At 41.9% G+C, this 23,068-nt stretch overlaps 1 protein-coding gene across 4 annotated transcripts in view; it reads left to right on the top strand.

The window, feature by feature from the left end:
- Window positions 1-755: 755 nt before the first annotated feature.
- Window positions 756-23,068, top strand: part of Map7d2 (MAP7 domain containing 2) — a 121,619-nt gene continuing 99,306 nt past the window's right edge. For 3 of the 4 annotated variants that reach the window (XM_036174429.1, XM_036174427.1, XM_036174426.1), the window contains exon 1: window positions 756-1,078. In XM_036174429.1, the coding sequence (XP_036030322.1) occupies window positions 943-1,078 (136 nt within the window). In that variant the 5' untranslated portion in view covers window positions 756-942. Of the gene's footprint in view, window positions 1,079-1,802; window positions 1,835-23,068 lie in introns of those variants that run through there. The other variant, XM_036174428.1, reaches the window with a different exon arrangement.

Raw genomic sequence — 23,068 nt, 5'->3', positions numbered from 1 at the left:
AGGAAGATGACCATGAGTTAGAGGCTAGTCCAGGTTTCATAGTTCCAGGTCAGCTTGGGATATAATGTAAGGCCCTGACTCAAAATCATGCCCCACCCCCAAAGTACGAGATAGATATATGAAAATGGATGGTGAAACTCGTGATTTTTAAGGATGAATATATGGAAAGCAAGCAAGCAAATAAATAAATAAATAAATAAATAAATAAATAAATAAATAAATAAATAATAAATGAACTGAAACCCGATTGTGGTAGGAGAATGGATCCTACAGCTGTGGCGTCTGCACACAGAGCTTCAGGGCTGATTTTGTGCAGACATCCAGTGTGAACACGTATGTGCAGATAGAATGTGTGCAAGGTCTGAGACGCTTTAAGTGTATTTGTGCATTGGTGTGTGGAAACTTGTTTAAGCTGAGTGTGCTCACTGCATGTGCAAGATGCATGAGAACTCTAAGAAGAAATGTACTGGGTCTGGTGTGTGTGTGTGTGTGTGTGTGTGTGTGTGTGTGTGCCCCCGCGCACGCATGCACGCACGCACACCATATATGCTAAGCAGTAAGGACTTGTGCTCACACAATTTGTGTGACCATTATAGCGAATACTGCACGTGCATGTCCCACACGCTTCGCGTGAGAACAGCGGCGCATTTCACACCAGCATGAGAGTGGCTCGGTGGATGAGAACCCAGGAGCGCATTGCACGTGCAATCCCTTTGCGCACGCGCGACCGCGGGAGGAGGCGTGACGCACACGCGGGTGCGCGAGGGTCCGGCGCAGCGAGCCCAGGCCCAGGCAGGGTGAGGACAGCGCTCAAGGTGGGGGGACGCGTGCGCATGCGGACACGCGCGGAGTCGGTGCGGCGCCGCGGCGGGCCGGACAGTGCGCCTGTGCAGCCCGTGCAGCCCGTGCAGCCCGCGCAGCCCGCGCAGCCGCTACGTCCCGATGGAGCGCAGCTGTGGTGAGGGAGCTGAAGCCCCCTCGGAACGGGTCGTCAAGGGTTCGGCGCTGCTGCCCGTGAAGCCCTTGGAAGCGAGCGCAGGGCGAGCATCACAGTCGCAGTCCACCCCTCGGCCCGCAGGTAAGGCCCTGGGAGCGGCCGGGCAGGCCGCCCCGAGGACCCCCGGGGGTGGGCGAGGCTCTCGGCCGGACGCCCTTTCTAAGGCCTAGGTCAACCTGACCCCGGGGGCCTCAGGCCGCGTCCCTCTTTCGGCAGGTGAAGAGGTCCTCTCGGGCTTGGCGTGGGTGAGTGGGTGAGCTCAGGAAGGGGGGGGTGGAGAGCGCGGAGCAAGTGTCTCTTCCCACAGTTGTCCCTAAGGTCGGGCTCGGCGCCCGAGGGGGCTTCTGGGATGCCAACCTTGTGGGCGCGGGGGCGGGGGCCCCCCGCTTAGGTGATCGGAGAGGAAGGCTGGGCTGGCTGGCAGACCAGCGAGCTCGCACGCTGACCAGAGCACACTGACCGGGAATCCCCAGCCAACCACCGAGGTGGTCGGTCCAGCTTTGCGGTTTTTTGCCCTCAGGGTCAGGAAAACTGTCGTGTCGCACCGGGGCAGCGGCCGCGGCGACGACGACCCCCCTCCACACACGCACACCTCCCCACCCCGAAACCGCTGAGCTAGTGGCTTCGCTATTGGGGCGTCTGGACTGGCCGTGGCCCCTCATTACGTGGCAGCGGGGTGATTGCGTGTCCAAGCCCACGGGACTGCAGCTGAGAGCTGTAGCCGGGGTGGGGGTGGGGGTGGTGAGGGGATGGTGAGGGGCTGCGGATCTTCGTTCGAGGGGGACATCGTGAGGACGTTCTCAAGAACGCCATAAGCAGGTCTCTCGCCATAAGCAGGTCTCTGTCTTCTGGTTCTCGTGCTAACCTTCCTTGTGCTTGCAGGTGGTGCGGAGGTATACGCAGCAAGGAAAAGGATCTCATTCCGATTTTCCTGCGACATTTTAAAGTTAATAATGCCAATTGATTTCCTTTTTATCTGTTATTGCAAAAAAAAAAAAACCCACACAAATCTTTGTATGATTTGGGAATTATCACAACGTGGAGATAAACATATTTCCTATGAGGTGGAGGGTAAAGAGGAAAGACATCAAATGAAGTGGTATTTGGGGTGTTTTATTTGTATCTTCATTTTGAGGCTGGATCTTGCTATGTAGTTTACATTGATCTGGACTTCAGAGATCCTCCAAGTCACCACACCCAGCCTGCAGATGTTTCCTTGGTCACTTGAAACATGCTTTTTGTTGGGATAGAGAGGAGTATTTTATTAGACCTTCTGGTACATCATTCATAGAAGGGAAAGTTTCTGTTATTGTGTTTTTTATTAAATGAACAACTTAATAAAACATTATAGGATAGTGATAATAAGCACCTTTTTTTGTTTTGTTTTGTTTTTTGAGACAGGGTTTCTCTATGTAGCTTTGCCCCTTTCCTGGCTCTCGCTTTGTAGACCAGGCTGGCCTCGAACTCACAGAGATCCACCTGGCTCTGCCTCCTCCCAAGTGCTGGGTTTAAAGGCGTGCGCCACCACTGCCCAGCTAATAAGTTACCTTTTAAACACTTATGTTTTTATTCTTTTTCTTGAGAAACTCAGGCCATATCTGATTGAACCCAGAATCCACACACCAGAGCCAGCTATCTCTGGCAAAGGGGACCTCGGGCAATAAAACATTAGAAAGGAGATGTTGTGCCGGGCAGTGGTGGTGCATGCCTTTAATCCCAGCACTTGGGAGGCAGAGCCAAGCAGATCTCTGTGAGTTTGAGGCCAGCCTGGGCTACCAAGTGAGTTCCAGGAAAGGCGCAAAGCTACACAGAGAAACCCTGTCTCGAAAAACAAAACAAAACAAAAAGAAAAAAGAAAAAGAAAGAAAGGAGATGTTGTTTTGAGTTTACATTTTTATTTGGTGGGGAGTTGAAATAATAGGTGATTTAGATGTTTCTTGAGTAGAGAATGGGCTGTATGATTAGATGTCCAGTTTATCTGGGATTTTTACTTGAAGGAATTTAAGGGGACAGCCCCCTCCCCCATTGCTCTGTTACAGTGTGGACACTAGTTTATTTTGGGATTTCTAAAATAATTATAGGTTTTAGATATATAGCCTACAACGAACATTAAGAGGTCATTCCTAATAGCTATGTGAAAGAGAACAAATAGAATTTTTCACTTTATTTCAGTAGGGATGTGACAGAGACACATGTGGGCAATGCAGTAAAACCCGTGTTGGGCATGACTTCATGTTCCTGTTCTCCATCACCAGCATTTCTGAGGAAAGGTTTTGTTTGGTTTGTATACATATACGTTGTGTGGATGTGGGGTGTGTGCTTGTGGAGTCCACAGGTCCAGTGTAGGTCTCATTCCTCAGGCACTTCCATCTTGTTTTGTGAAACTCAGTCTCTGGCCTGGAACTCATGGTTTTGGCTGGCTGGTCAGGGAGCCCTAAGGACCCACCTTTTCCTGCCTCCTCTGTGCTGGACTTAGCAGCACATTCCATCAAACTGGACTTTTCCTTCGTGGGTTTTGGGGTTGAGCTTACGTCCTCATGCTTGCATGACAGGTGCTTTACTGAGTAAACTTTCTTCCCAGTCCCATTTTGCATGTTTTAACTTCTATTTTTTAGTTAGTGTACAAAGTAACAGGTTCCATTCTGATGTTTTCATATATGTGTGTCATTGTAGTTTGCTCACATTCTCCATTAGTCTCCCTTGTTCCCCTTCCACCTCACTGGTCACCTTCTTTCACCCAAGTGTCCCCACTCTGTTTTCATGTCTTTGACATAGATATTTTGAATCTAGGTTCCACATATGAGTGAAAACTTGATACTCTTCTTCTCCCTAAGGAGGGTTGTCCATTTCTGTTTCCCCTTTCCCCATTCCCTTCCCTTTCATTTTTCTTTCCGTATAGCCCAAATTGTCCTTCGACTCACTATGCAGCCTAGGCTGGCCTCAAATTGGTGGTGATAACTACTGCTTCAGTCCCCACAGTGTTGGGATTACAGGGAGGGCACTACACAGAGCTTTCTGTTGGGGGATTCTCAGTTATACTTATTGTAGAACCATTTAATGAATGTTACTGATACTAAAATTAGTTTTAAGGTTGAGAATATAGCTCAGTGGGTGGAGTGCTTGCCTGGTATTCTTAATTACTGAAAAATCAAATTTTTAGTTGCTACTTACTCTATTCACAATAGCTAGGATATGGAACCAGGTTAGATGTTCACTGACAGATTAATGGAGCTAGATGTGGTGCATACATAAAATCCTAGCCCTTAGAAGCTAGAAGCAAGAGGTCAGTAGTTCAAGGACAGTCTTGCCAGGTGGTGGTGGCAGCAACAGCACATGCCTTTGATCCGAGCACTTGGGAGGTGGATCTCTGAGTTCCAGCCTGGTCTAAGAAGTGAGTTTCAGGATAGCCAGGGCTACACAGAGAAACCCTGTCTTGAACAAATAAACAAACAAGCAAAGAAAAACAAAAAAAAGAGATCCTGTCTTAAAAAAATGAACAATAATAAAGAAAATGTGTATATACACAGTGGCATTTTATTCAGCTGTAAAGAAAAAAATGAAATAGTGATATTTTCAGAAAAATGGGTAGGGCTAAAAACATTATATTAAGTGAAGTTACCTAAACTCAGAAAGACAAGTACTACATTTCTGTCAGATTCTGACCTTACATTTAAATTTTTACATATGTGCATATGTGAATATGGGTAGAGGTCATTAACCTAGGAAAGGGGACCATGAAATGGGAAAAAAGCTTAGGAAGAGAGGGAACAACAAAGAGTAACCTATGTGACATGAAAGCAGAAGGGAGGGAAGGAAGGGAGCAGGACGGGGTGGGGGTGGGGTAACAAAAACAGTGTAGGAACTGGGGAGATGGTTCTGAGGACTGGAGTTCACCTGGTGTGTAGACAGTTGCCTTTAACTCCATCTCCAGGAGATCTGACAACCTCTTCTGGCCTCACTTGTGCACAAATCCCTACCTATACACATGATTAAACAATATAAATAAAATATTTTTAGCCGACCCCCCCCCCCAAACTGTAGAAAATGCTATAATGAAACCCATTGCTTTATATACCAATTAGGAAAATAAAATAAGTATGAAGTTACCAAAAAGTTATGTTTATTCATTTATAATGAAAAACAATAGACATGTGAATTAAGTAGCTTTAAGTGTGTCAAGGTTGGTGTGCTAAAATTAGAATGTTCTGTGGATGCTGCAGTTACAGGTGATATAAACCTTTGTACTTTTTTTTTTTTTTTTTTTTGGTTTTTTGAGACAGGGTTTCTCTGTGTAGCTTTGCGCCTTTCCTGGAACTCACTCTGTAGACCAGGGTGGCCTTGAACTCACAGAGATCCACCTGCCACCACCGCCCAGCTAACCTTTGTACTTTTGAGGCTAATGATGATTCCATGTATTTAATCCTCACACCAGGCTTTTTTTTTTAAGGCACCATCTCATGATCTCATGCTGCCCTGGCTGGCCTCATATTCTCTATGGTGGGAAGAGTGACTTTGAACTTCTGAACCTCCTGCCTCCACATGCCAAGTTATATGATTATAGACATATGCCACCACACCTGGTTCATGCAGTACTGGAAATCAAACACATAGCTTCATGCATGCGAGGCAAGCATTCTACCATATCTCAGCCCCTCAAAAAAAATCTTGATTATTTTTTTTGGTGGTGGTGATAAGGACCAAATCTAGATTAAATTCCCCACCCCAGATAAATCTTAATAATTCTTCTTCTTCTTCTTCTTCTTCTTCTTCTTCTTCTTCTTCTTCCTCCTCCTCCTCCCCCCCCCCCCTCCTCCTCCTCCTCCTCCTCCTCCTCCTCCTCCTCCTTCTTCTGTTTTTCAAGACAGTTTCTCTGTGTAGCCCTGACTTGTCCTGGAACTCACTCTGTAGACCAGGCTGGCCTTGAACTCATAGAGATCCACCTGCCTCTGCCTCCCAAGTGCTGGGATTAAAAGCATGCACCACCACCGCCTGGCTAAATCTTAATTCTTAAATTATATTTTAAATCCATTATGGGTGTGAAAATATTGTTCAATTGTAGAGGGGTTGCCTAGCATGCAGAAGTCTTAAGTTCAATACCCAGAACCTCAAATAATAATGATGTTAATAATTCATCCTAGCTGCTACTCACTCTTGGGCATTTAAGGACTTCTTATGTGGGACCCATTCCTAATGAGACATAATTTGTATTTTTAGAGACCAACTATTGTTCCTAAGCATTCATGGAGTCCTGTGGGGACTGCAAAGGCAGAGCAGTTTGAGATAATTTGTGTTTTTTTTTTTTTTTTTTTTTTTTTTTTGGTTTTTCGAGACAGGGTTTCCCTGTGTAGCTTTGCGCCTTTTCCTATAACTCGCTTTGGAGACCAGGCTGGCCTCGAACTCACAAAGATCCGCCTGGCTCTGCCTCCTGAGTGCTGGGATTAAAGGCGTGTGCCACTACCACCTGGCCATTTTGAGATAATTGGAACTGAGACTGTATAATGGCACATTGGCATATTTGGGGGATGTGAATAGTTGAGTGGTTTTCCTGAAGGTGTTGTAGGATATGGCAAGGGAGTACCTCTGGTTGTTCCCCAAGCAACAGGTTTTTTAACCTTTGAAATCCTGTGCTTGTTTTGCTTACCCACCAGTGATATCTTCTTTTAATCATTTTACTTCTGAAAATGAAATTGCTCAGTATGCTATTCTTAATGCATGTGATGTATACTTAGCATAGTGCCTGTTTCAGTCTGCTTAAATACCTTGAATGAGCACATAAATCACCAGCTGCTGTCCACTGTCATGTTAGGCTACATCTTTGTCACATATGTTCTGTGTTCCTTTCAGTCTAAAATGACTCCTTCTCTTTTCACTTCTTTTGTTTTTGAGACTAGGTTTCATCCTGTAGTCCAAGTTGGCCTTGAACTTGTGGCAGTCATCCTGTCTTAGTCTTGTGAGCATGATGATTACAGGTATATGCCACCACCCCTGATTTATTATCTCAAATTTAAAACATTTTATGTGTATGAGAGTTTTACCTATATGCATATCTGTACACCATGTACATACTGGTACCTGTGGTGGCCAGTAGAGGGAGTTTGATACCCTGCAACTAGAGTTACAGACAGTTGTGAGCTGCCATTATGTGCGTATTGGGACTTGAATCCTAGTCTTATGGAAGCCATGAAGTCTTATGGCATATGAAGAGCCATCTCTCCAGCCATAGTTAGTTCACCTTTGAAATAGACCTATGGGCAAACATGAGAGGCAAAGCACTGCCTTCAGGACGATGCAGTTAATATCTGTCTAGAAAATCCTTCAGGTGATTAGCCATTTTTCACTTTGTCCATCTTTCTACTAGGTCATTAGCTTAAGAACGAGTCTTGGGTCCAGGTTATAGGTGGCTGTATCAGTGCCACCTGGTGCAGAAGGTGGCTGGATGATTAACCTACTCTTCTTCCAGGTGTGTGTGCACAGCAGACACATCTGTAACTAACATTTAACAGTTGTATTAAACATAAATCAGCTATATTAGGGTGAGTGCTCAGTGAGGATTTGTTGGATTATAGAAATGTGTTGCTAGAGAAGTTGAAATAATGGAACTACAAGTCATGAGGCCTGAAGTCTGTTGTGTTTTTCCTGTATTCTCCAGGTAATTATTGTCTAACTGAATTAAATTATTTGCCCATTCTTGGAAAACCAAAACTCATGAAACCAAGTACTCGGAAGAAAAGGGTTTATTGATCCATTACTGATGGTAACAAGTTCTCTTAAGCCGTAAGCAGCAAGACTTGTGGGCAGTTGGGAAATGTCTGACAGATCTAAAAAGCAGAGTGGAGCTGCGGAGATGGTTCAACAGTTAAGAGCACATGTTGCTCTTACAGAGGACTGGAATTCAGTTCCCACAACCATGCCAGTGCTTCACAACCACCTATAACTTCAGCTCCAAGGGATCCAATGCCCTGGTTTCTTACAAAATTTTATGAGCCTTTTCATTAGTACAAAGATGTTTTCCCCAGTGGTGATAAGGATTTCATTTTTTAGAACTATAGCAAAAATATTACAATGCTTAGAGGGAGAAAATTCCAATTTAATAGAATGTTCTGGGTTTCTAGGAATTAACCCTTATTCTATCCCTATGAGGTTTTTTTTTTTTTTTTTTTTTTTTTTTTTTTTTTTGGTTTTTTTTGAGACAGGGTTTGTCTGTGTAGCTTTGCGCCTTTCCTGGAACTTGCTTTGGAGACCAGGCTAGCCTTGAACTCACAGAGATCCACCTGCCTCTGCCTCCCAAGTGCTGGGATTAATGGCACATGCCACCACCGCTGAGCAAGATTTATTTATTATGTATACAGTGTTCCGTCTGCATGTATGCCTGCAGAGGGCACCAGATCTCATTACAGATGGTTGTGAGCCACCATGTGGTTGCTGGCAATTGAATCAGACCCTATGAGCTTTTATTGTTGAAGATCTTTGAAGATAACCTTAATTGACTTTTTAGCCTTAGAAAGCTGAATTCAGTGTCACTGAGGATTAAGGCTCCTGCTCTGCCTCTGGGTCATCACTGTACTAGGATCACAGAAAGTTCTCTGATACTAGTGTATCTTGAACTGACTTTAGTAAATATCTTAGGGTTTCTATTGCTGTGACAAAATAGCATGTTGGGGAGGAAAGGGTTTATTTTTTGCCTTCTTTCTAATTTCCAATCTATTTTAAACCAGTTTCTTAGTAGAACACAGTAAAGAGGCACTAGGGAAAAAGGAATAAAAACACATAATGTAAATATTAAATGCAACTACATCCGTGAATATGAAAGTACTATCAGAATGCTATAAATGTTTTGGAATGTGTGTTTTCTTTTCTTTTCTTTGTTTGGCTTTTTCTTTTGTTTGATTGTTTGATTTTTTTTCGAGACAGGGTTTCTCTATGTTGCCCTGGCTGTCCTGGAACTCGCTCTGTAGACCAGGCTGGTCTCAAACTCAGAAATCCATCTGCCTCTGCCCCCCAAGTGCTGGGATTACAGGGTATGTGCCACCACCACCTGCTGTGTGCTTTCAAGTTACATTTTTTTTGTGGACTGATAATGAATGGTAAGTAGGAAGACTGGTATTGTTGAGAGGCCATATACCAAACTTTGTGCCAGCATTTCATAAAAGGTAAGGTATATAATAGAATTTTAGACTCCATGCAGACATGCTTATCTTTTCAATTTTGGGTTAATAGTTCTGTGTCTTTAGCTGTATTTTAAAAGTAAAAGTAGTATATCAGACTTAATATTTTGTGAATATTGTCAGAATGAATAAAAAGTGAAAATAAAAGTCAAAGAAAATACTAAACAACAGTGTAGGCCAATGTCAGAAAATGCAAATAAAGTACAGCCACATATGTAATCCTAAATTTTCTAGTAGCCATGTTAGAGAAAAAAGGAATAGACACACACACACACACACACACACACACACACACACACACACCACTAATTTAGACAACTATATGTAAAATGTAAATTCAGCATATAAAATTGAGACAGTTTATCAAGTGAGATTGTGTATTTTTGTTTGTTTGTTTGTTTGTTTGTTTTTCGAGACAGGGTTTCTCTGTAGCTTTGGAGCCTGTCCTGGACTAGCTCTATAGAACAGGCTAGCCTTGAACTCACAGAGATCCACCTGCCTCTGCCTCCCAAGTGCTAGGATTACAGGCGTGCGCCGCCGCCGCCACCACCACCACCACCACCACCACCACCACCACCCGGCGAGATTGTGTATTTTATGCTTCTGACACATCTTCATTTGAACTCATAAGGCTTTGAGTGATCACTAGCTAACTACAGCTATTGATTACTGTCTTGGGCATCATTATTAGACATCTTAGTCATAGCAAGTTAAGTGGTCTAAATTGAGCCTTCTGGGTTCTAAGTATACCATTCTATTGAGTATGATCACTGTGATGCTGAGTATTCTTGGAGCTTGCAATAGTCCCTGTTATTTATGGAAGCCACCTTCCAGTTCTGACAAGCTTATTAGGACAGATGCTTCAAAGTCAGGAACTACACTCTTGTCTAGTCCTTTTCTGGGTTCTGCTGTACTTGTTCTGTGATCTAATGGGAGAGTGTCGGCATTAGGCTTAGAGGGTCTTACTAGAAACTGCCAGTTATCCAGCATTTGCTTCAGAGCCTGCAGGACAAGTCTCTGCCTGACCAAGCTGTCCCTGGAACAGTTGGTTGGTCTTTACCTTTAGACCTAAGACTTGAGTGCTGGTTTAATTAACAAGTATGGTATGCCAGTTTCAATGATAGATATAGATTAACTTGTCAGCTCTGTTATTCTGTCTCTACCCTTGTTTCCCAGCGTCCACTTCCCATGTTTACCATTGCATTTTATAATCAGCAACTTTAATCCCTTCTGAGATTTGTGATATAGGAATACCTGAAATTAATAAATACAGGACAGGAAATTCCCTTGTAGCAAGAGTCTTTCTCCAGGTATCCAAAGCCCTTTATTGAACAGTACTTTATCCCTACTTCAAAATGGTATCTTTTTGTTTTTTTGAGCTGAGGATCGAACCCAGGGCCTTGGCGCTTGCTAGGCAAGCATTCTACCACTGAGCTAAGTCCCCAACCCCAAAATGGTATCTTAATATGTGCTATTAACTTGAAATAGCCATCAGAATTTTAAACTAGGTAAATAGAATACTCCTGCTGTGCTTATTTTTAAAACAATTTGTACCCCAATGGGATTTCTGTATGCTGTCTTCCTTCAGCACCTAGGTATGAGTTTTCAGTATCCTACTGACTGCATATAGGGGTAGTAGTTTCTTAAGTGTTTTTTCCTGGGTTTTGTTTTGTTTTTACCTCATTAATTGTATACATTCAGTTTGCTTGAGTACCAGTCAGGGGGTGACAATTGGTAGTGAAATATTATGACAGACTTCAGAGGAAGCATTCTTTGCATTTGGATAATTTTCCACCATTGGAGTCATGTGCTGTGAACAAAATTTAGTGGTGTTCATTTCATTAGCTAGATAACCAACATCATTTAACAGTTTTAATTATGACTTCAGAAGGAAAGCAATTTCTTTATAAAGCTAATTCTAATTGTAGTTTTAGTCTGCAAAATATGTTCTTGTTCTTTTTTCCCCTCCTTATCCACTTAAATTTCTACTTCACTTGATTTTATTTTCATTAGCTACAAATTTTTTTTCTAAAGAGCAATTGCTACATGTTAATGGTCCATTGATTTCTGCATATTACTACATAGTCTTCTGGTATGAGATTAGCCCTTTTTATAGAACAAAGTGAAAGAAGTAGACTCCTTCACACTAATTTCTTAGTTGTCTTTTAGTTTCTTACAGTTTTACTTGAGGGGGCTGAATGCCTTTCTGCTGAGGAGTAGTAAATGCCCTTTGTGGTACCTAATTTTATCTTGACTACTAAAAGTTAAAAAATTCTTTTCTTTTTGTGAGGTTAAAAAAATGATTTCAGGCCGGGCAGTGGTGGTGCACGCCTTTAATACCAGCACTCGGGAGGCAGAGACAGGCAGATCTCTGTGAGTTCAAGGCCAGCTTGGTCTACAAAGCGAGTTCCAGGAAAGGCGCAAAACTACACAGAGAAACCATGTCTCAAAAAAAAAAATTGATTTCAGAGGGAGTACTCACCCTCTTACCTGCCCAGCAGGTTAGACCTACAAGGTACAGTGCTTTCCAATAGAATTATATATGAAGATGGAAATGTTCTAGATCTGAACTGTTCCATATGGAAGTTACCAACCTCATGTGGCTGTTGAGCACTGAGGAACTGAATTTGGGTTTGCATGTAATTAAGAAACACATTTCTGTGACTTTGCTGTAATGGCTTCCATATTGGACTGTGCCATAACTGAATATTGATTCACTTTGCCTGATTAGGATCAGGCATGAAGAATGCATTCCAGATCTCAAATAAGTTGTCTTCAGACCCATCCAGGTTTGTCCTGTACAAGCTCCATTTTTGTCAGTTGTCATTTAACCATTCTCAGGAATGTAACTTACAGCTTCTCGTGTTCATAATCAGGTCTGTCTCCTCATCGCCCCTCTAGACTTGTCTCAGCTTATCAAGTCAGCAGCTCTGAAGAAGAAAGACAAAAGCTAAGTCTTTAAACAACTTGGCGGAGAAAACAATATACTCAGAAGGTATTTCAAAAGCCATTAGAATTTGGTGAACTGTGGGGAGAACTTCTCCAGGAAAAGGCTGGCAAGGATAGCTGGTGGAAACCTGGATCATTAGTATAGGTCAGTGAATCCATGGCTGGACATGAGGTTGGTAAGGGCATTTGGGGGCATCAGCTGTTACAGCTTAACGAGTTGTGCTTCCTGTTCTATAGGATGTTCGTGGTAAAATATGTAAGTCTCAACTCTTGTTCCAGATTGCTTCCCATAAACTGGCCAGTTTCTCACTTGACAGTACTTCAGACAGCCTTACTGGTGCTTTCCAGCTCTGTGATCCTTCATGACCAGCCCAGTAGGAAGAGGGAAAGATGTATCTGATTTTTATTTTTGTTGATGGCTTACAAGGTTTGGAGGTCCCCCTCTCCCATAATAGTCAAGCACACAGAAGTTCTGCTCCCCTCATCCTTTATGACCCTCATGTCTACAGCCAGTGCCTTTGGTTAGACTTGTCATCCAGGACCAGATGAGTATTAAAAGAGCGTTATGGGTCCCTGTGTCCAGATAACCTTCCTTATCATGAATCGATCACGTTACTTTCTGGCTTTAACCTCCTTTGATGTCAGCCGAGCATTTCCTAGAGAGTACAGACTGAACTGCTTGTGATAATTTCCAGGCTTGTTGAGATAGAGCTGCACTCACCCTGTAGCCTCTTTGACTGGTGGCCACTGGCCCTTAGTATCAGTACACTTTACACCATCTACATACTGACAATTGCAAATGCTCTTCCCTTTGTCTAGAATTAGTTTCTTTGTATCTATTTTCTTTATTCTTGTCTATCCTGTCCATGTTTCAGTATTTGACTTGCACTTTACCTCCTCCTTAAAACTTTCTATGACCATGTATACTTCCGGTGGTTTTCTTTTTTCTTTCTTTTCTCCCATTTTCCATTATAGTTGATTATTCTAATACGGTTAAATAATATGCAAACAAAATTGGGATTAGCACTTGGAAATTGAGCTTTACAAATACTAAGTATAGTGTAATGAATTTTTATGTATGCACTCATGTAACCAATGCCTAGATCAAGAAATTAAATATTTTCATTCCCCACAAGACTTCCTACTGCCTCTTTCTAATCAGCAGCCCACAAAGTTAACACTGTTTTTAGCATTTTTTTTTACTACAGATTGTTTTTATTAACTTTCTTAAAATAGAGTGATATAGTATGTATTGTTTTTCAAATCATTTTATTGTAAAGAACTTGAAAATAATATATCATGCAGCTAGATTAACATAGACACACAAACACTTTTTCAGAACCAAAGTCTATCACCTAAGTGAACGTCTATACAGTTAGAATAATCACTATGAAGCCATGGAACTTTGTTTTGTACTTTGCATACTGACTATGCATTACATTTTTTTTTTTTTTGTTTTGTCTTTTCGAGACAGGGTTTCTCTGTGTAGTTTTGGTGCCTGTCCTGGATCTCACTGTGTAGACCAGGCTGGCCTCAAACTTACAGAGATCCACCTGGCTCTACCTCCTGAGAGCTGAGATTAAAGGCATTACATTTTTATTGTGATAAAAAACAGCATCAGCCAGGCGGTGGTGGCGCACGCCTGTAATCCCAGCACTCGGGAGGCAGAGGCAGGTGGATCTCTGTGAGTTCGAGGCCAGCCTGGTCTGCAGAGCTAGTCTAGGACAGGCTCCAAATCTACAGAGAAACCTTGTCTCAAAAAACCAAAAAAAAAAAGCATCAAATTTATCATTTCAACAGATGCAGTATATGCTTGTATAATACCAGCACTTTGTAGGTACAGGCAGAAGCATCAGGAGTTTAAGGCCAGCCTGAGCTACAAAATGAATTTGAGGCCAGCCTGGGCTATATGAAACCCCGTTTTCCACCCCCATCCCCAAGAAACAAACAAACAAGAATTGTAGCTGGAGGTTTTCCTGTGTCCCACCTGGTCCTGCAGCCACTCAGACCCAAGTGAACACACAGAGGCTTATATCAATTACAAATTTCATGGCCATGGCCTATGGCTCAATTTTCTTGCTAGCTAGCTCTTATAACTAAACTTAGCCCATTTCTATTAATCTATATGTTGCCACGTGTTCCATGGCTTTACCTGTGTGCCATTATATGCTGCTTCCTGGAAAGTGGGATAGCATCTCTCTGCCTCTCCTTTTTCTTCCTATCTCTCTTGGATGTTCCCTTCTGGCTCCATCCTGCCCTGCCATAGGCCAGTGCAGCTTTATTTATCAACCAATCAGATCAATACATATTCACAGTGTACAGAAAGACATCCCACAGCAAAGAATTTTTGTCATTTCAACCATTTACAAGTATATACTTCAGTGCATTAAAAATATTTATCGCTGGGCGGTGGTGGCGCATGCAGGTAGATCTCTGTGAGTTCGAGGCCAACTTGGTCTACAAAGCAAGTTCCAGGACAGGCTGCAAAGCTACAGAGAAACCCTGTCTCAAAAAACCAAAAAAAAAAAAAAAAAACAACAAAAAAAACTATTTATCTTAGCCTGGTGGTGGTAGCACACACCTTTAATCCTAGCACTTGGAAGGCAGAGGCAGGCGATCTTTGTGAGTTCGAGGCCAGCCTAGTCTCCAAAGTGAATTCCAGGAAAGGCACAAAGCTACACAGAGAAACCCTGTCTAGAAAAAACCAAAACAAACAAACAAAACATTTATCTTTGTGTAATTGTCACCACTATACATCTCTAGAAGGATATATTTTTTAATCAATTATCTCATTTTTCTTTATAGTTAATATATGTGTCTAGATTAAGCCTGTACTGTTATAAGTACCAGTGGCTCATTTCTTTATATTTCTGAGTGGTACATCATATAAATATAATTTGTTCTGTCCATTTTCTTATTGATGGACCAGTGAGTTTCACTTATTCATTCATTCTTTCTGAAATAAGGGCTTTTTATCTAGCCATAGTTGTTCCAGAAGTCACTATGTAAACCAAGTTGTCCTCAACACTTGCAGCAGTCTTCCAGATTCTTCTGAGTGCTGAGATTAGAGGGGCATGACACAAGATCTATTTCTTTGGTTCTTTTTACTTACTTATTTTTGTTTGTTTGAGTTTTTGAGACATAGTCTCATGTATATCCCAGGGTAACTGTGAACTGACTATAGCTGAGAATGGCCTTGACTTCTGGTCCTCCTGTCTTTATCTCTTAATTGCTGGGATCAGAGATATATCAAACCATATTCACCTATAGTCAGACATTTTCTCCAGTTCCACCAGGCCCCTGCAGTACTGTGGCCCACTTATAAAATAATCACTCAGAAGCTTGTATTAATTATAACTGCTTGGCCATTAGTTCAGGCTTATTACTGACTAGATCTTACACTTAAATTAACCCATAATTCTTATTTATGGTTAGCCATGTGGCTTGGTACCCTTTCTTAGTTCTGCCTTGTCATCTAGCTTCCTCTGTGTCTGGCTGGTGACTCCTGACTCAGCCTTCTGCTTCCCAGAATTCTCCTCATCTGCTCGCCCCACTTATACTTCCTGCCTGGCTACTGGCCAATCAGCATTTTATTAAACCATTGTACAAGAGCATTATCCCATAGCATTCCTCTTTTCTGTCTAGTCAAAGAGAAAGGTCAGATGACCCTTCTCCAACTCCTTATAAGAGGCCATGTACAATGGCAGGAAGCACTGCCTCCTTTGGGCCATATAGCCCAAGGTCATGGGTGGAGCAAATACCACTACACTTAACCTCTTTCTAGTTTCTTAGGATTTTTTTTTTTTGAGACAAAGTCTGAGTATATAGCCGTGGCTAGCCAGAACTATATAAACTCTCTATGTAGACCATGCTGACCTCAAACAGAGATCCACTTCCCTCATTTCCTGAGTGGTGGGATTAAAGGCATGTACCACTACACCCATCCTTATGTTATTTGTTTGTTTGTTTGTTTGTTTGGTTGGTTGGTTTTTCAAGACAGGGTTTCTCTATGTAGCTTTGTGCCTTTCCTGGAACTCACTTGGTAGCCCAGGCTGGCCTCGAACTCACAGAGATCCGCCTGGCTCTGCCTCACGGGTGCTGGGATTAAAGGTGTGTGCCACCACTGCCTGGCTCATCCTTATGGTTTTGACTAAAACTGGTATGGACATAATACTTGTATGCATATATTGGTGCTCATGCAAATATATTTTATTGATTATATACCCAGGAGTGAAATTGCTGGGTCATAAAATAGGCATATGTTCAATTTTAGCAGATATTGCCAACTATTTTAAAGAGTAGCTTGTATTAATTTTATATTGCTTCTGTTACTACAGATAGTGATTTAAAGCAAAGTAAGTTTATTATTTTTTAATTCTATAGGTGGTCTGAAACCAAGGTGGTGGCAGAGCTTTTCTGAGGGCTTCAGAGAAGAAACTGTTTCCAGTATTCCTTGGTTCCTGAACCCTTCCTCCATTTTCCAGGCTAGCAGCATAGCATCTGTGATTCTGTCTCCAATTTCTTTTCTTTTCTTTTTTTTTTTTTTTTTTGGTTTTTTGAGATAGGGTTTCTCTGTAGCTTTGGAGCCTGTCCTAGACTAGCTTTGTAGACCAGGCTGGCCTTGAACTCACAGAGATCCACCTGCCTTTGCCTCCCGAGTGCTGGATTACAGGCATGCACCACCGCCGCCTGGCCTGTCTCCAATTTCTGATGCTTTGTCACATCAGGTCACTACTGACTCCCAATTCTCCTGGCTCACTTGTGGTTGGTTACTTTGGGGCTTAGCTTAATCAAATCTGCAAAACCTTTTGTTTGTGTTTGTCTGTGTTTCTGTATCTGTGATTAGGTACATATGTACTTGTTAATGTATCCATGTGTACATTCAGGTTTGCATTCACATGTGTGTTCACATGTGTAGTTACAAACCAACAAAAATAAATAAAAAGAAACTTGACATGTGGAGGTCAGAGGTTCATGGTGGCTGTATTAATCACTCTGTATCTTGATGTTTTGAAGCAAGTCTCACAGTGAACCTAAAGCTCATTGTCAGCAAAACTGTCAGGCCAGTGAGCTTTAGCCCCCCCCCCCCCATTATTTCAGGTGCTACGGTTACAGGCACATGTCACATCGCTATACCCAGCTTTTTTTTTTGGTTTTGGTTTTTTGAGACAGAGTTTCTCTGTGTAGCTTTGGTGCCTGTCCTGGATCTTTTCTGTAGACCAGGCTGGCCTCGAACTCACAAAGATCTGCCTGGCTCTGCCTCCCGAGTGCTGGGATTAAAGGTGTGCATCATCACTGCCCCACTACCCAGCTTTTTTAAAACATGGGTTCTTGGGATCCAAACACAGGTCCTCATGTTTGTTCAGCAGGCATTTTACTGACTAGTAGAGACATCTCTACAGCCTTCTGGGGAGCTCTTCCATCACATAAGGCAACAGTCACAGGTTCTGAGGACTAGAATGTAGATACCAGGAGAGCAGCATTATTTTGCTAACACATGCCTGAACTGGTTTGTATTCCAGAGTTCAAATGTTTCCACACCTCTGTTAGTACAGGTGTTCAGTCTTTTTAATTGTAAGCATTCTGGTTGGGATAGGAGAGCACATCCATGGCTACCACCTCAAGCAGAGAGAGAGAGAATGAACTAGAGAAAGAACACGAACACTAATGTCTTCTACCAAAACATGGCTGTTTGATATTTGGAACAAAAGGGAGTTGGTCTTTGGAGAAAGGTATTATCAGAGTAGGAATTACTGTACTGTGCCAGGCCTGTGCCAGACTTACAGGTTTCTGTTTACAGATACACTAACAGTGCCACCAGCTTTAGTGATTTGAATTGCATATGTGATTCACAGACCAATATGAAGCAAGCCAGCTAGGCTAGAATGTCAGCAGGCTATAGCCAGTTTTCTGGTAAGAAGGACTCAGGCTGAACAGAGCTGTGCCCATGTTTTTATGGAGTCTTGTTGCACGAATCCTAAATGGTCTTAATAAATAACGGGAGCCAGATATTGGTGTAAATACTGAAAGATCAGAAGAAACAAGCCACAGCCACTTCTTACCTCGCCAACTCCTCAGCTAAAAAGAGAAGATCCTGTCTCCACAAATCCTCAGACTGGGTGCCCCTGAGTCCTTTCTCCACCCAGCCATTTTACTACCTATCTCAACCTTCCTAGAGCTGGGATCCCAAATACTGGGGTTAAAGGTGTGTGCCACAACTGCTTGGTCATTTCTCTCCTAGACTGGATCAATCTCATGTAGCCCAGTGTGGCCTTAAACTCAGAGATACAGACAGATCTCTGCCTCCTGAGTGCTAGGATTAAAGGTTGTGTGTCACCACTGCCTGGCCTTTATGTTTAACTTTGTGGCTGGCCTTGTCCTCTGATCTTCAGTCAAGTTTTATTAAAGTACAACATAATATAACCACAGAGTCTAAGTGACTTCTTAGATGTTTGTTCTTTGTGCTGTATCTAAGTTATAGAGGTCAAGTAACTGTATTTATGCTCAGAACTCTAAGATTTGGGATCTCTCTCTCCCTCTCCCCCTCCCTCCCTCCCTTCCCCCATATCACCTTGGACCAGAGAGGGTGTGTAACATGAATCTTAAATGGTCTTATTAATTTAAAAAAAAACCCAGAAGCCAGATATTAGGGTAAATTCTGAAAGATCAGAGAGACAGAACAAGCCACAGCCAACCTCACCTTGCCAACTCCTCAGATGAACTTGTTTCCTAAGACTGAAAGCCTCTGAGTCCTTACTGGAATGGATCTCAGCTGAACTGCTTAAAAGCCTCTATTTCCTGGTCCTCACGCCTTATATACCTTTCTGCTTCCTGCCATCACTTCCTGGGGTTAAAGGCGTGTGCCCTTCCCAAGCAAAGACATGAGATCTCCAGTGCTGGGATTAAAGGTGTGTGCCACCACAACAGACTCTGTTTCCAGTGTGGCCTTGAATTTACATAGATACAGAGGGATCTCTGCCTCCCGAGTGATAGGATTAAAGGCATGTGCTACCACTACCTGGCTTCTATGTCTAATCTAGAGGCTGTTCTGTTCTCTGATCCCCAGGAAAGCTTTGTTAGGGTGCTCAATATATCACCCACAAGGCTGAGACTGGTTTCCCTCTGTGAACTCAGGTCTAGAAGGACTCCTGAAGGAATGTAGAATAAATTGTATTTTTACTCAATTATGATAATTTTGCACCTTTTTGGGATAGATAATTAGATCTCAGCTGGACATTTGTGGCACCTGGCTGGAGGTGTGTTCCTTCACATCCTGGGTCAGGAAGTTCTTTATATTATTACAATTTTCTCTTTGCTTGGTATGACCTTTGAAGGCAGAAACAAGCACTTGGCATTCTTTTTGACAAACTTTTTAAAAATTAATTTATTTATTTTTCTATTATCAGCTTGATACAGTATAAATTCTTATCCTAATAGTGAAATGTTTGATTGAGGTTTGCCCAGTAATTGAGTAAAACCAAAACTTATAAGCCACAGTCATCCTATGGTCACCCCTGCTATATAGCCTCCCTGGTTCTGTGGGTTGTGGTCTGATTGTTCTTTGCTTTATATATAGAATCCACTTATGAGTGAGTACATACCATGTTTGTCCTTCTGGGTTTGGGTTACCTCACTCAGGATGATATTTTCTAGTTCCATCCATTTGCCTGCAAGTTTCGTGCTGTCATTGTATTTCTCTGCTGAGTAGTACTCCATTGTGTATATGTACCACATTTTCTTTTTTCTTTTCTTTTTCTTTTTCCAGAGCTGAGGACCGAACCCAGGGCCTTGCGCTTGCTAGGCAAGCGCTCTACCGCTGAGCTAAATCCCCAACCCCTCACATTTTCTTAATCCACTTTTCAGTTGATGGGCATCTAGGTTGTTTCCAGGTTCTGGCTATTACAAATAGTGCTGCTATGAACATAGTTGAGAATGTATCTTTGTGGTATGGTTGAGCATTCCTTGGGTATATGCCCAAGAGTGGTATGGCTGGGTCTTGAGGTAGATTGATTCCCAATTTTCTGAGAAACAGCAATACTGATTTCCACAGTGGTTGAACAAGTTTGCATTCCCACCAACAGTGGAGGAGTGTTCCCTTTACTTTGCTCCACATCCTCTCCAACATTGACTGTCAGTTGTGTTTTTGATCATAGCCATTCTGACAGGTGTAAGGTGGTATCTCAGAGTTGTTTTGATTTGCATTTCTCTGATTAAGGATGTTGAGCTTTTTTTTTTTAAATGTCTTTCAGCCATTTGTGATTCTTCTTTTGAGAAATCTCTGTTTAGCTCTTTAGCCCATTTTTTAATTGGATTGTTCAGTATTTTGATGTCTAGTTTCTTGAGTTCTTTATATACTTTGGAGATCAGTCCTCTGTCAGATGTGGGGTTGGTAAAGGTCTTTTCCCATTCTATAGGCTGTCTTTTTGTCTTATTGACCGTGTCTTTTGCCCTACAAAAGCTTCTCAGTTTCAAGAGGTCCTATTTATTAATTGTTGTGCTCAGTGTTTGTGCTGCTGGTGTTATATTTAGGAAGTGATCTCCAGTGCCAATGCATTCAAGTGTTCTTCCTACTTTCTCTTCTCTTAAGTTTAGGGTAACTAGATTTATGTTGAGGTCTTTGATCCACTTGGACTTGAGTTTTGAGCATGATGACAGATATGGATCTATTTGTAATCTTGACATGTAATATTGACATCCAGTTATGCCAGCACCATTTGTTGAAGATACTTTCTTTTTTCCATTGTATAGTTTTGGCTTCTTTGTCAAAAATCAGGTGTTCATATGTGCGTGGATTAATGTCAGGGTCTTCAATTCGATTCCATTGGTCTGTATGTTGGTTTTTATACCAGTACCAAAGCTGTTTTTGTTACTATAGCTTTATAGTAGAGCTTGAGGTCAGGGATGGTGATGCCTCCAGAGGTTGCTTTATTATACAGGATTCTTTTAGTTATCCTGGGCCTTTTGTTTTTCCATATGAAATTGAGTATTTTTCTTTCCAAGTATGTGAAGAATTGTGTTGGGATTTTGATGGGGATTGCATTAAATCTGTAGATTGCTTTTGGTAAGATTGACATTTTTATTATGTTAATCCTACCTATTCATGAGCATGAGAGATCCTTCCATTTTCTGATCTCTTTAATTTCTTTCTTTAGAGATTTAAAGTTCTTATCAAAAAGGTTCTTCACTTGTTTAGTGTTATCCCAAGGTATTTTATATTATTTGTGGCTATTGTAAAGGGTGATTTTTCTCTGACTTCTTTCTAAGCCCTTTTATCATTTGTGTATAGGAGGCCTATTGACAAACTTTTAGTATCCAAAAACGCAACATCTATGAAAGACCCCTTTTTGGGCTACACTTTTTTCAACTCTTTAATCTCTCACCACATTGTGTTTGTGTGTTAGTTAGGGTTTCTATTGCTATGTTGAAAGACCATGACCAAAAGCAAGTTAGGGGGCTGGAGAGATGGCTCAGAGGTTAAGAGCACTGACTGTTCTTCCAGAGGTCCTGAGTTCAGTTCCCAGCAACCACATGGTGGCTCACAACCATCTGTAAAATCCTGGGATTTTTGTTTTTCCATATGAAGTTGAGAATTATTCTTTCCAGAGATCTGGCTCCCTCTTCTGGCCTGCAGGAATGCATGCAAACAGAAGGCTGTATACATAATAAATAATCTTTTTTTTTTTTTTTAAAAAAAAAACAAGTTAGGGAGGAAATGATTTATTTGTCTTATACTTCCACATTGTAGCCCATCACCAAAGGACGTCAAGACAGGAAATGAAGCAGGGCTGGAATATAGAGTCAGGAGCTGATGTCGAGACCTTGGAGGAGTGCTGCTTACTGACTTGGTCCTCATGGCTTGCTCAGCCTGTTTTCTTACAGAACCCAGGACCACTAGCTCAGGGATGGCACCACCCACCATGGGCTGAGCCCTCCCCCAACAATCAATAATTAAGAAAATGCCCTCCAGACCAATCTTGTTGAGGCATTTCTCAATTGAGGTTCCCTCCTTTCAGGTAACTCTAGCTTGTGTCAAGTTGACATAAAACTAGCCAGGGCAATTGATGACTTGTCAGTTTGATGCACAAACACATCTCTCTTAAGCCATAACCTTTCCTTTCTTATTCTTCCCTGAGGTTATATACTAATATCAACAATTAAATATAAGCATTCAAAAATTTGAAAGTCCCACTGTCTTTACCACAGGCAGGTAAGGGGAAATTTAGAAAAGAAAACTTGTGCACCTGTTACCTACAACGCAGATAGAAGACAATTTCTTTTAGAAAAGGACAGATTTCCAGTTATTTCTGTCTATGGTTCCTCTAAATAATCACTTTAAAATATACTAGAGAAGCTAGATGTGTTGGCACATACCTGTAATCCATGTGCTCAGGAGGTTGAGACAGGAGTATTGCTATGATTCCAAGGCCAGTGTAGGCTGCATAGTTAGAGACCAGCTTGTAATACAGAGTGAGAGCTTGCCTAAAAACGTAACAAAACAAGGGCTGGCTAGATGGCACACTTAAGAGCCTCACTTAAGAGAACTTCTAGAAAACCCAGGTTTGCTTCTCAGTACCCACATGATGGCCTAAAAAGTTTGTAACTCCAATTCCAGGGCATCCCATGCCCTCTTCTGGCCTCTGTGGGCACCAGACACTCACATAATGCATACATATATCCAGGCAAAACATTCCTATAGCTAATAAATAAATGCCAAAGAACTCTTTGGGTTGGCATAGCCTGAGATCTCACAATATCAGGTGTGGTTTCTTAGAGGTAAGAATCCTAATTTTAAATTGCTTTTTACAGTAATAATATATGTAATACAAACTACCATTTTATCCATCTAAGGGTACAGTTCAGTGGTATTGAGTATATTCACAATGTTATCTAACCATCAGCACTATTTCCAGAACATTTTCAGCATTACCAATAGAAGCTCCATAATCATTATATCCAA

The sequence above is a fragment of the Onychomys torridus genome, chromosome X (assembly GCF_903995425.1).
Source record: "Onychomys torridus chromosome X, mOncTor1.1, whole genome shotgun sequence".
Taxonomy (NCBI): domain Eukaryota; kingdom Metazoa; phylum Chordata; class Mammalia; order Rodentia; family Cricetidae; genus Onychomys; species Onychomys torridus.
This window is presented reverse-complemented; position numbering and strand designations above follow the sequence as displayed.